Source organism: Heloderma suspectum, chromosome 2 (assembly GCF_057233095.1).
Source record: "Heloderma suspectum isolate Gila_16-S chromosome 2, 16-S_ref, whole genome shotgun sequence".
Lineage (NCBI taxonomy): Eukaryota > Metazoa > Chordata > Lepidosauria > Squamata > Helodermatidae > Heloderma > Heloderma suspectum.
In genome coordinates this window covers 342819281-342833377 of record NC_139459.1, presented here as the reverse complement: position 1 = coordinate 342833377, position 14097 = coordinate 342819281, and the positions used below count along the sequence as shown (strand labels likewise).

The 14097-nt window shown below is 44.3% G+C and overlaps 1 protein-coding gene across 1 annotated transcript; it reads right to left on the bottom strand.

The window, feature by feature from the left end:
• Positions 1–396: 396 nt before the first annotated feature.
• Positions 397–10790, bottom strand: LOC146355286 (uncharacterized). Its single transcript, XM_084829865.1, has 3 exons — positions 10774–10790; positions 9026–9210; positions 397–1271 (listed from the first exon to the last, which is right to left on the bottom strand). Exons 1-3 carry the CDS (start codon positions 10788–10790, stop codon positions 397–399), a joined length of 1077 nt encoding a protein of 358 aa, XP_084685991.1.
• Between the last annotated feature and the right edge of the window lie 3307 nt (positions 10791–14097).

The window sequence follows — 14097 nt, the reverse complement described above, 5'->3', positions numbered from 1 at the left end:
ATTGTGTCGGGGTACAACACATATTTGTCCTACTAGATTTCCTCACAGGAGCAGCATTTCAGCTTTTAGTGGGAGCAGTCAAGAATCCCAACAAGATTCAAAGGTTTATTCTTGGATATATGCAGGATTACATTGTTAAGATGGACATGGTTAGGATGGACAAGTCCAAATATTTTGGACTTCAAGTCCCAGGGGTCCCTGCCAGTATGACCCGTAGTCAGGAATAATGGGATTTGAAGTTCAAAACTTCTGGAGAGCTACCTTCTGCCCACCATATAGGTGATCATGAGGTAAAATGTGAGGGAGAGGAGATTCACCTTTGTCCATCTGAACTGCTGGTACACATATTGCCTCATTCCTCAAAAGGTGAGGACAGCTAAGCTTGGCTGTGCCTGCTTAATAAAACATTTCTTCAGAGTCTGGCACATCTGGGAGAGAAGGCTCACTAGTTTGCAGGGGGGCAGGTAAGGTTGGTGGAACAGGAGTGACTAATTCCTCCCACAGAGAGGGAGGGGAGGGGAGGGCCTCAGATTCAGCTGGCTGTGCAGAGGATGAGGCAGGGGCTATTTGCAGAGGCAGCTCTGGGGAAGTTGGGGAACCAGAACTTCTTGTTGGATGGGTAACACTGTTTGTTGGCAAGCCAGTTGGCTTGGCTGCACTAGGCTCCTCGTTGGGCTCCAGAAGTCCCATGAAGGCAGGGAACCACGAGAAAAAGTCATCTGGCGAGGGAGCCTCAGACTCCGAAGATCCAGAAAAAGCTTGTATCAAAGGCTCAAGGATCTTGGACAAATCGGAAAATGAAAAGTCATCTTCATTTATTGTCTCTGGTCCACCAGCTTCATCGTCACCCTCAAAAGCTCTCTTGACTATGTGTCTTACAAGGTCGAGAGAATCAACCTCAGCTTCACCATTTTCCTCAAGGGCAATTGGGTTGTCATCTTCAACAGCATTGGCTTCTGACCTGTTATTATCCTTTGGGGACTCTCCCAAGTTAGTTCCCCTCTCTGCATTGGTTTCCTCTCTTCCGGCATCCTGTGGGGATTTGGTTGTTTCTTCTTTGTCAGGTAAAAAGGTTTCATCGTATTCCATGGAATCATCAAGCGGAGTCAAGCCCACTTCATTAGAATCTATTTCAGGTTCATTAGACTCAAGCCCATATTTATCCAGGGCAACCTCCTTCTCAAGGTCATCTGCCTCTGCTCCATTTGCCACAGTGGGAGACAAATGGTTTGTCATTTCAACAGCCCTTTCAATACTCACGGGTGTCACACCTGAGAGAAAGACCACAAAGGAGAGAGATTATGAAATGGCAGACTTCTATAAATCAAGAGACCCAGAACTCAATACAGTGTGCCAAAGGACTACTGCATCAATGACATTTAAGGAAAGGTTCATGATTGGAAGCAGTGTCAATGCTGCTGACCAGAAAGCAAACAGGTAGCATAGTCCCAAGAGAGATCTGCACCACGTGATTTCTCCAGATATGCAGGCTTGCTCTCTCTTGCTCCATTTAAGGCGTTGCTCCTGTTGACGCCACAGGCAGCAGCCCACACACCAACCAATTACTTCCAAGAAACTGTTTGTTTAGGTGTATTCCTCACCCGATCCATAAGGCACAGGGCTGGTGACAATGCCTCCTTATTTCCTATCGGATCAGGAAATATCAGATTCCTATCAGATGGGTCACTGCTATTCCTATTTAAGAGATAGGAAATAAAGGCAGAGAGAGAGAGAGAGAATGCAACATGCCCATTCAGTGAATCCTTAGCAAAACCGGGTCTGAACGAAGTTAACTCTAAGTCCAAGTCTGATCTACTGTCCATCATTCTCTTTAGCTGATTTCTACATCCAGGCTGTTTAGGAAAGGAAATTAAATTAAAAAAAACTTTCAGTTTCCTCAGTCAAGATGCCAGCCACAAAGTTTTTTCTGAGTAACAGCACTGTATAATCCTAGTGCCTTTGCCACCTTGTTTTCTGGTAGGAATCCTATGCCTTTCAAAGGCAGAACATCGACAGATGCAGCTTTCCCTATCACTGCACTTCCTTGCTGGGAAAGTTACACCTGCTCAGTGGCCACCTGTCATGTGGGTATTAAAGGCAAATGAGCACTACCCCCCAAAATGTGGCAGACATTCAACAGGCAAAGCCTTTCCCTTTAGCCAAAACCTCACCTGCCACATTTCTGCCTGCCACAATCTTGAATCTTACATAGGGATGGACAGATCAGTCTGTTTCCGGTCTCTGTCAGTTTCTTATGTATTCAATCATAAGTCGATTCCATCCAGTTTTCTGTGATTTTTCTTAAACCACATGAAAACTTGCATTTAAATCATATGCATTTCCCCCTAAAATATGCATTTCTGAGCTGAGAACTCCATTGCAAAATTCAGAGAAGTGCACATTCTGAAGAATAACTGAGTTCTGATCTGCATATTAGTCTGGGGAGTGCAAATTAGGGTGGCTTGCTTGAATATGCAGGGCAAACAAAACTCTCCCACATCCTTAATCTTACAGCACGATCATATTACTAAACCTCAGGTTCACCCAAAGGCACAGACTGAGAGTAAATTCAGAATGAACAAAAGAAAGTACATCTGCTTAGTGTGTAATTAACTTATGGAATTTGCTGCCATAAGATGTAGCAAAGCCCACTGGCTTAGGGTGCAATCCTATACATGTTTAGACAGAAAAAGTCCTAGATGGCTGGCTGGGGAATGCTGTGAGCTGTAGGACCTTTTTCTGTCTAAACATGCATAGGATGGTGCTTTTAGATGGCTTTAAAAGGGAAAATCTGTGAATGACAGGTCTAACCAGAGCTGATAGCTAAATGGATCCTCCATTTCCAGAGGCACTATGTCTCTAAATACCAGTTGCTGGAGGTCAAAAGGCTGCGGGGGGGGGGGTGCTCAGAAGCATCTGACTAACCACTGTGGGAGTGCTGTACTACACAGACCACTGTCCAATGATCTAACATGGCTCTTATGTTTGTGATGTTGTGTCTTCCCAATTATTATTCTTCAATTACATGTTGTTTTTATAATTTATCCTGAAGTAAACTTAGTTTCATAATTCTTTTGTTGCCTGCCCGAAATTTGTAGGATGTCAGTAAGAACTTAATGAGAAGATAAGGCAGAGCAGTGAGTGAATACAAGGCAGAAACTGACCGATTTCCAGTGGAATGCCTAGAAGCTACTGGCTGCCAAGTCATTCATACTTTAAGGGATGCTTCACACATGACATTTTCCCTACCCTGAGAAAAGCCCTGAATAAAAAACATTACTTTTGAAGTCCAGGCACTTCTGAATCAACAAGAGTTTATTCTGAGGCATGTACATAAATTGGGGAAAAAAGACGATAACAGTGAAAATTACCCCAACTGAAACCATTTTTTAAAGCAACTGTTTCACTGACATGAGTTGCAAGCATCAGAAATGAGAGTCACTTCATCCAAGCATCTCACCATGTGATGTCTTGGCAAAGTGGGTTGATTAATTTGTAATGTGGATTACACTTTGATGTCAATGTAAAGTCTTCTCCATCTGAATCACTGGTGTAGAAAGGGTAATGATTAGAGTCTCTCAAGCTATTCCATTATATCATACAGGGATTGCCGCAGGACAGAAGAGTGGAAAGAAAACAAGAGTGCAGAGCCTGTAGTTTCTATGAACAAGGAGAATTTCCCCTTAAGTGCGCGTTGCTATTTGATCCCAACAGCCAAATCAGCATACACATAAACGGAGCTGAGCTTGATAAACCATTCACCAACTCAGCAGTTTCGGGTTTCGAGATGGATGATCCCTTGAGGACACTCTAAAAATAATCCAGTTCTACCACACTAACAAACTCAGCACACATTCTCCTCCACAGGGCAGGGCAGGCAGTGGGGGGGAGCAACAGCTGGGCCTTACTAGGCTCAGAACCAAGGCTGACGTGTCCACAGATAGACACGATTCCTGGCCATTGTTTAAAGGCACGCAATGCAGCAACCTTGCAGATGTTAAGCAGATCTGCTGAGTCTGGTTGGTGCCTGGATGGAAGAGTGCCTGAGGTCCCCATATGCACAGCCTTCAGTTCCATGGAATAAATAATAAAGAGTAATCATGTTGACATTCAGATGTGAAAGCAGCAGAATGGGAGAAGATGGTGGTAAAACAGGTCTGGCATGTACTCATTCTGCCATGAATAATTTCTGGATGTTCAGCAGACTCCAGAGAGTTCCCACCTGGAATTTCCTGCTGGATTTCAGTTCTTTCCAGAACCCCACTGGGAAAACATTATCTATTTTTTCTATAGCACTTTTCAGTATAGAAAATGCTTTACAATCTGCAACGATCCTAGATTTTGAGGAGGCTTGGGCAGGATGCCTTCAGTGCCCCCCCCCACCACTGTCACTGCTCTCTATTCCAAGGGTGGAGAAGCTGGAGCCCCCTGGATGCCCTTGAGCTACAACTCCCATCATCCCTGACCAATGGCAATGCTGGCTGCAGCTGATGGGAGTTGGAGTCCAACAACATCTGGAGAGCTACAGGTTTCCTGTCACACAGCCCCAGTTCATTTTCCCTCTCCTGGGCCCAATCCACACTACTGCACAAAAGAAGAGCACAAGGGACCTGGAGGCAGCTGCTTCATGCGCTTGCTCTTGTCAGTTCTTCCATGATAGCAGAGAGCAGGGGAACATGCAATAACAGCAAGGAGGAGGACAAACAGCGGTAGCACCAGAGCCAGGCGATTCAGAGGATTTGCAGTGGTCCCCCTGCAGGGATATGGGCCCTAGCAGGTGCCTGGAGATGCCAACTCTTGACACAGACTCTGTTTACAAATCTTATATCTTTCTATTCTTACAATAACCCTTTAGGATAGGTTAGGCTGCCTTCAAGGCCTTTCCATGAGCTTCATGACTGAACAGGAATTTAACCTGGTCCCCCCCCATATTTAAAATGAGTAACAATCCTCTGTACAACATACACAAACAAGCACCAGCAAGTCTCTTGCTGTGCTAAGAAGTGCTACAGAAATAATATAGCAGCAATGGCATGATCCAGTCAAAGTTAAACCCCTTTACATCCCACTGATTTCGACTAAAGAGTTAGTAAGCATGTGCTTATATCTCTCCTACTGAAGTTATTCAAATCTTCAGTCAACCATGCAACTCACTGGATACCTTTGGACAAGTCAGTATCTCTTGGCCTAACCTGTTTTGTAGAGCTACTGCTTTTTTAAAATAGACTGTCTCTGAGTAAGGCATTTTTATTACTTCTCTGGCCCTAGGAAATGTTTGCTACAGTTCTGTTGGCAACATAGTGCAAACATAAGAAGAATTCGTACGAGCTCAGCAGGTCAACAGCCATGAAATATGATGCTGAAGAGTACTGATTCGGCATCTCTCTAAACCAGGGGACACTGGGAGTGGGCCATGAGGAATAAGTTACTGTATTTGCATTTTGTGCTGTTCAGCATTCCCTCAAGCATTCAAGACCTGGCAACCCTCAGAAGAGATCAGACTTAATGGGCCTTTTTTTCTAATGCAGCACAGCTGTTCTCATTATTATTATTATTATTATTATTAATAATAATATTACATATCTCTGCACAGAAATACAGGAGGAGGAGCTTGGTAGACCCATCGAGAGCATCTGGGTTGAAATAAATGGAGCAAAGAATAAAAGGAACCTGGTGGTCGGAGTCTACTACCGGCCACCCAATCAAGGAGAAGACAAGGATGAAACTTTTGAAAAGCAAATAGCCAATGTTTTAAGGAAGCATGATGTAGTAGTAATGGGGGACTTCAATTTCCCCGATATTTGTTGGGAGACAAATTCTGCAAAACTAGCCCCCTCCATGAAATTCCTGACTTGTGTGGCGGATAACTTCCTCCTACAGAAAGTAGAGGAAGGAACTAGAGGAAGGAACTAGAGGATCGGCTATCCTTGACTTGATCCTAACCAACAGAGATGACTTAGTGGATAAAGTAGCAGTTACAGGAACTCTGGGGGAAAGCGACCATGTTGTCCTTGAGTTCTTGGTTCTAAGGGAAGCAAAAGCCGAGTGTAGTCAAACGCGTACCCTGGATTTTAGGAAAGCTGATTTTAATAAACTCAGAACAATGATCAGTAAGGTCCCATGGCAAGCGATGCTAGCGAGAAAAGGAGTCCAAGATGGGTGGGAGCTTTTAAAAAAGGAAATTCTCAAGGCACAATCACAAGTAATTCCAACAAGAAGAAAAGGTGGAAGACAACAGAAGAACCCAATGTGGCTTCACAAAAAGCTTAGGGATGACCTGAAAACAAAAAAGGACACATATAGGAAGTGGAAAGAAGGCCAAGTAACAAAGGAAGAGTACAGGCAGATAGCACAGAATTGCAGGGATGGCGTCAGGAAGGCTAAAGCTGAGAATGAGCTGAGGTTAGCAAGGGATGTTAAAAACAAAAAGGCTTTCTTCAGCTACGTGCATAGTAAAAGGCAGAGGAAAGAAATGGTGGTTCAGCTATTAAATAAGGATGGCAAAACGATAACAGATGACAAAGAAAAGGCAGAGGTGCTCAATTCCTATTTTGGCTCAGTCTTCTCCCAAAAGAGGGTCTATGACCCCCCTGGCAAAGGCGAAGTACAGGCTGAAGGGGCAGGATTGCAGCTTGAGATCGACAGGCATATGGTCAAGGAACACCTCATTACTTTGAATGAGTTCAAATCTCCAGGGCCAGATGAACTGCATCCTAGAGTCATAAAGGAACTGGCAGAAGAACTCTCAGAACCGCTGTCTATTCTCTTTGAGAAATCATGGAGGACGGGGGAAGTGCCAGATGACTGGAGGAGGGCTAACGTTGTCCCTATCTTCAAAAAGGGTAAAAAGGAGGAACCTGGGAACTACAGACCAGTCAGTCTGACATCAATCCCTGGGAAAATTCTGGAGCAGATCATAAAGCAATCCATCTGGAAGCACCTTGACAACAATGCCGTGATTACTCGAAGCCAACATGGATTTGTCAAAAACAAGTCCTGCCAGACAAATCTGATCTCATTTTTTGATCAAGTAACCTCCCTTGTAGACCGTGGGAATGCTGTAGACATCATATACTTCGACTTCAGCAAAGCTTTCGACAAAGTGCCCCATGATATCCTGATGAGCAAACTAGCTCGAAGTGGGCTAGATGAAACAACGATCCGGTGGATCCACAGTGGGCTACAGAATCGGACTCAAAGAGTGCTTATCAATGGGACCTTCTCAAACTGGGGAGAGGTAACGAGTGGGGTACCGCTGGGGTTAATCCTGGGCCCAGTGCTCTTCAACATTTTTATGAATGACTTAGAGGAGGAGGTGCAGGGAATGCTGATCAAATTTGCAGATGACACAAAATTGGGAGGGATAGCTAATACTTTGGAAGACAGAAACAAAATTCAAAGTGATCTGGATAGACTGGAGTGCTGGGCAGAAAACAACAGAATGACATTTAATAGGGACAAATGCCAAGTTCTGCACCTAGGAAAAAGAAACCAAATGCACAGTTACAAGGTGGGGGATACGTGGCTCAACCACACTACGAGCGAGAAGGATCTTGGAATTGTTGTCCATCACAAGCTGAATATGAGCCAACAATGTGATGTGGCTGCAAAAAAGGCAAATGCTGTTTTGGGCTGCATTCATAGAAGCATAGCTTCCAAATCCCGGGAAGTACTAGTTCCCCTCTACTCAGCACTGGTTAGGCCTCATCTGGAGTACTGTGTCCAGTTCTGGGCACCACACTTTAAGAAGGATGCAGACAAACTGGAGAGGGTTCAGAGGAGGGCAACAAAGATGATCAGGGGACTGGAAACAAAGCCCTATGAAGAGAGATTGAAAGAACTGGGCATGTTTAGCCTTGAGAAGAGAAGACTGAGGGGAGATATGATAGCACTCTTCAAGTACTTGAAAGGTTGTCACAGAGAAGAAGGCCAGGATCTCTTCTTGATCATCCCAGAGTGCAGGACACGGAATAATGGGCTCAAGTTACAGGAAGCCAGATTCCGGCTGAACATCAGGAAAAACGTCCTGACTGTAAGAGCAATACGACAATGGAACCAATTACCTGGGGAGGTGGTGGGCTCTCCCACACTGGAGGCCTTCAAGACGAGGCTGGACAGCCATTTGTCAGGGATGCTCTGACTTGGATTCCTGCATTGAGCAGGGGGTTGGACTCTATGGCCTTGTAGGCCCCTTCCAACCCTACTATTCTATGATTATTATTATTTATTAATTACATTTCTATACCACCCCATAGCTGAAGCTCTCTGGGTGGTTTACAGAAGTTAAAAACATGAAAATACAATATACAACATTTAAAACCCATTTACATAAAAGCACATAGACAATATACACAAACAACATATAACTAAAAAACAACTTTGAACAGTCAATCATAACTATAGCCACATCCAGGACATCTTCGGCATTATGGCCCAGGAATACCTTGCAGGCCTGCTACTAAGGATAGATAAATCTGTCAATTTCCATTTCTCAGTTTTCCCATTTTAAGTTCAGTTCATCCAGAACTTTGAGAACTTTTCCAGTCGTAAGTTCCATTTATCCCTCAAGAAGAGGGGTTTTTTTAATTAAAAATGTTTGCACAAATATTCTTATGCATTTTTGTGTGCGTTTTTCTTGATTCATGCATATTTGTATGCGATTTTCCTAATATACATATTTTACAAGTAATTTTCCTCATATAATGTATTTTTGAACATTGTTTTTGCTAATGTACACATTTTTCTGTGCACTTTCCCCCAATATATACATTTTTGTATGCATATTTTGACTGGAGCACTCCATTGCAAAATTCAGAGAAGTACAAATTTCAAAGGAGAACTCTTGGGTCTAAAGTGCAAAATTAGGCCAGTTCACAATGTGAACCAAACAAATTTCTGCCCCACCTGTTACTAGGGCAGCTCCTAGCTTGCCTAACAAACTCCCCTGTTTTCCAGGCAAATCATCCCCATGGTGCTTCAGTCTTATTTATGCTCTCTTCTTTGGAACACTGCGTGCTTTACCTACCTGGAAGAAACAAAGTCACTGCCAAGACAAAGGCAAATTTCACCCTGGAGGGCATCCTGCCCAAGCCAAGTTTCAGCTTTTCAGTTACAGCAAAATCAGGGCCCCTTGCGTCGTAAGTTTCAGGACAGGCTCCCCGCAGACCCAAATTGTTCCAGACACTCTCAAGGGGGCTGTTTATATCCTGGCTGTTGGGATTAAGGGCTGGTTTTCCCAGACTGCCAGGGCGTGGTGCATTGCTATCACCTGCACAGGAGTACCTCCCTGGCTATTTCAACAGACAGATGCAATGTTTGAAGAGCATCCTCCTACTGGGAATTTGGCAAGAGGTGGGAAGGATGAAAAGCCTGGAGCCAATAGACTTGCCTTCCCCAGTTTAGGGAATGGAATTATAGAACACCGGCACTCATTGTTCTAAAACCCACAGCCACCACACCCCTCCCTCACCTCTCCCTTAATGCTAGAGTTTACATCCCCCCTCCCATAGCTGGGAATAACACGAGAGCTGCTTTCATATAGGGTTTTTATGGCATTTTAAATTGCAGAGCTGTGAAAGGATGTAAATACCACATACATTTAAACAGTTTTGAGGGAGTATATTCTTACAGGTGGGTCACCTTCAGATGACCAACCATATTATACAGGTAATTTCTCATTGATTCAGTCCAGAGGAATCTGGGATAGTTGCTCCTCCAGAGTTCCCATTTAAAATGCCCCAGTGTTCATGACACACAGGCTGACTCTGGCATGTTTTTTTCTCCCTCCTTATAAGAAGGCACATAGGAAGTGTGGGGGATGGAAGGCGCAGAAGCATTTATATAATATCAGATATGCAAAGTGCTTTACATACATTATCTCAGTAACCTTTACAACAGCCCTGCAAAACAGGCCAGTACGATTACCTCCATCATGTAGATTTGGGGAGGCGACTGAAGGAATACGTTTTTGTAGCTGATGTGAGTCCTGAATGAGGAACAGCTCAGAGTCTTAGAGAAGAACTGACCATTATTTTGGCAATACCTAGTCCCACTTGCAGGTGAGGATTGGAGGTGTCAGGAGGGAGTGGGGAAGGGGTGCTTAACTCATCCCACACCTGCCAATTTTTGCCTGCCGATCGCCCCTAGCCTCTCATTCTTCAGACTGCTTTCCCCAAGCTGGGCTCACTTCCAATTTCAAAACCTGGCTGAGGGGAAATTATCTGGGGGGAAATAACAGAGGAAACTGGTGGGCCAAAAATTGATTAAGTACCTCCCCTCCTTCCCATTCTCCCCTGCAAGTGTCCTCACACAACCCCTGCAATTGTGTCACGTGAGAAACACAGGACTGGGAAGTTGGAACCCCGTGTATCTCTAGGAATGTCTCATTTGATTCTTAGCCACTGCACCAGGGATGGGAAGCCAAGTTCGGCCTGCCAAGGCTCCCCCTCTGGCCCGCAAGGCCTCATCTCCCTTGCAGAGCCTCTGCCCCCCTTTAACCCCCTGCCCCCGTCCAAGAAGGGAGGCTGTCCCATTTGGAGCCACCACCACAAGCTGCCTGAAGTGTCTTACAGTGGCAGTTGCCAAACCTCGACTGAGTCACCACTTCAAGGCTCTCCTGGCACTTTGGGGAGGTGGATTAGTTGGTTTCGCTCAGCTCCTGCCTTTCCTGTGGAGAGCACCTTAAGGTGGCAGTTCCCCAGGGTTCCTCTCAGATCCCAACTGCGCTGCCACTTCGGCCCTGGGGAACCACTGCTTCTACGTGCTCCCAGTCACCTTTGCTTGGCCCTCATCTTTCCGAGGCTTTCTTTTGTCCCCCACTGCTGACATGCAGCCCCCAATAGCCTTCCCCAGCGTGAATGAGGCCCTTGGACTGGAATGGGTTCTCAGCTTACCTATGGGTAGGGGAGGGATTTGATGGCTTTGGATGGACCTGTCCTCCTTGATTTTGTCCAGTCCTTTTACCAACCTAATCTAATTTTCTCAGTCTAAGCCTGACAGTCAGACACGCTGACTGCGTCAGAGACAAAATGGATGCCCATAATGTCTTCTTTGCGCAGGTGTTGCCCTTGAGAAACCAAAGCTCCTGGTACTGCTTCCTGATCTCTTCTTCCTGACACTCACAAAGGAACCTAGGCGGGTGGCTGTAAGAGACGAGGCCTTCTCAGTGATAGCACCCCACGTGTGGAATAAACTCTCCAAAGAGGTTCGCCTGGCACCTACTTCATCTTTTCGGCACCAGGCAAAGATCTTTCTTTTCTCCCAGACATTTTAGAGAGCTTCGGCTATTGGGCGGTATAGAAATGAAATAAATAAATAAATAAATAAATAAAGAGAGACCGAGTCCTAGATTATTAATGGCTATTTCATCCATTTCTGTGCCATTTCTTGTTTTGCATTATATTGTTTTATTCTTTAAAACATTTGTGTTGTATTTTATATTTTTAACTGTTCTATGGCACTTTAGTTTTTTAACTGCTTGTTATCCACCTAGAGAACATTAGTTATTGGGTAGCTTAGAAATGTAAAAATAATTACACACAGAGAGAGACGTGTGTCTGTGTGTGTGTTTATGTATAACCAGAAATGGAGATGAAACGTAAGAGAATTGGCTTCCAATGCTTTCTCTTCAACCATGACATCACTGCCCTCTGAAATCCAGGGAAAAGAATCCAGGAATTCTTGTTATACAGACATGAAATGGAATTAATTGGATCTGGCTAGCGGACGATGAGCTATTGCTACAGGGCTGGATGCACACCTTCTAACATTTCATTAGATTGTGAGCTTCTAGGCAGGGCTGTGTTGTTTTAATCTATATAAAGTACCTGGTTTATTTTTGGCACAGCAAATACTACTAGTTGTAGTAGTAGCAAAGGAGGAAGGGACGAATAGATACGCGTACACCTGTTCTAGGATAAGTAAAGAACGGGCTCATCATAGAACAGTGAGCAAGCCAAATGATCAAGAGCTTTTCACCCAGCTTGGGGGCAGTAGCTTGGATGCCAACATCCTATTTCCTACAGTGGCCAACCAGATGCCTCTCAGAAGATGACAGACAGGACACGGGGGCAATAGCCCACTCCTACTGTTGTTCCCTAGCAACTGGTAATTCAGAGGCCTGCTGCCTCTGGTTCTGGAGGTAGCATACTAGTCATAGCCCATGATAGCCTTATCCTTTGTGGGTTTGTCTAATCTCCATTTAAAGCTGCCCTGTGGTAGCACATTTCATAATTTAACTATTTGCTGTGTGAAGTACTTTCTTTTCTCTGTTTTGAATCACTCCCCACCCCCACCCCCCGCTTCAGCTTCATTGGATGAGCCCAAGTTCTACTGTTATGGGAGAGGGATAATAGTTGTTTTATTCTGATCTGTTGTACACTACCTCGGTGTCTCCTTTGGAAAGGTGGTAGAAAAATAATAAAAATAAATAAATGTAAAACAAATATTCCAATTTCTCCATGCATCACTTTATACACCTCTATCATGTCCCCCTTACTGACCTTTTTATTTCTAAACGCAACCGCCCCGAATATTGTAACTCTTGCTCAAACAGGAGTTGCTTCAGTCCCTTGATCATTTGATTGCCCCTTTCTGCACCTTTGCCAGCTCTACAATACCCTTGTTAAGTTGCAGCAACCAGAACTATGCACAGTATTCCAAGGGTAATTATACCAGAGATTTGTGTAATGGTATGATGATATTGGCAGTTCTGTTTTTGATTGCTTTCATAATGATCCCTAGCATGAAATTTGTCCTTTTCATAGCTACAGTGCTGGGCCAAGAAGCAAATTATGTTCCTGGCAAAAAGTGCTGTGTAGTCCTTATGACTGATGGAAGCCTGTCTTCACTTCTTGCTCAGAAATATGATGGCTCACAAACCTGTTCCTTACTACAAGTGTTAGCACATGTGCCTTACACGTATAAGGCCCCAGGCTCAATCCCTGAAAAGCTGGTTCCCGCCACAGGAAAGGCTACATTGGGCTACAGGTGTGACAAGAGGCTTGTCAGTCTAAGGCAGGGAAGGACGAATCAGCCAGTTTCACTTTCTCCTGCATTCATATTGTTCAAATCTTTCTTCTCCTGAATATGAAGAACTTTGAAGGTTCTGGTAAATTATTCTAAAAAATGAACTGAAACATAACCCTGACCCCGCTGCACCAGCCAAATTCAATACGTTGAGCTATTCCAGTATGGAGAGGACCATGTTGTACCTGCCTGCTGTTAAAGATAAGGAGCTGTTAAAGTTGAGGTGCCTGTCAGAAAAAAGAGGCGGCAACCCTAATTAAGCAATAACACAGTTGAATATACAGGGATTCAAGCCCAGACCAGAGCGCTCAAAGGCCTGGACCTGGATGGACAAATCTGTTAGTTTCAGATTCTCCCATACTCATTTTTAAAAAATCTCATGTTCTTTTGGTCCTGAATATAGAGAACTTTGCGAATTTTGGTAAATTCTTACCAAAACCACAATGAAACTAAATTCTCACCTATCCCTAGTCTATGGTAGGGATAGGCAGAAGGTTGACTGTAGACCATAGGCCAATTTCAGGTGGGCTACCTAATGCCTGCTAGTTGCTGGCACTAGGATTCTTGCCAAGTATGCTGGAACAGTGAACCTTGGTCTCCTCCAAGGGACTTCTTACATTCTTAAGTGTTTGCTTAGGATCCCTTAATATTGATTCATTGTATGAAGGGAGCTTCCACGCTTTTACTTTGCAAATTGGTGGACCACAAGAATTCTAGTGTAAAACAACAAAAAGTAGACCACACAAGACTGAACCCAGCCTGTTCCTGACCAGGTGTTCTTCAGGTGAGGCCATTCTCTTGGTTCTGTCACCATCAGAGGCACATTTGGTGGAGATGCAAGAGAGGGCCTTCTCGGTGGCCACTCCCAGATTTTGGAACTCCCTGCCAAGGGAGGCTAGGTTGGCCCCCTCTCTGTTATCCTTCCATCATCAGGCAAAGATGTTTTTATTCAAGCAGGTCTTTGGCATATAAGCTGGTCTGTTGCTGAAGGGCTTTTGGATTGATTCACTACTGTTTATTTCTTTTATTGTTGTGTTTTGAATTGTGTTTTTAATTTGTGCTTATGCTATG

Bases quoted from the DNA above. Each gene is read 5' to 3' on its own strand.
- LOC146355286 (XM_084829865.1), bottom strand. The intron at 1,272-9,025 runs GTAGGTAAAGCA...TCTTTCTCTCAG, and splicing joins AGTGACTTTGTTTCTTCCAG to GTGTGACACCCGTGAGTATT.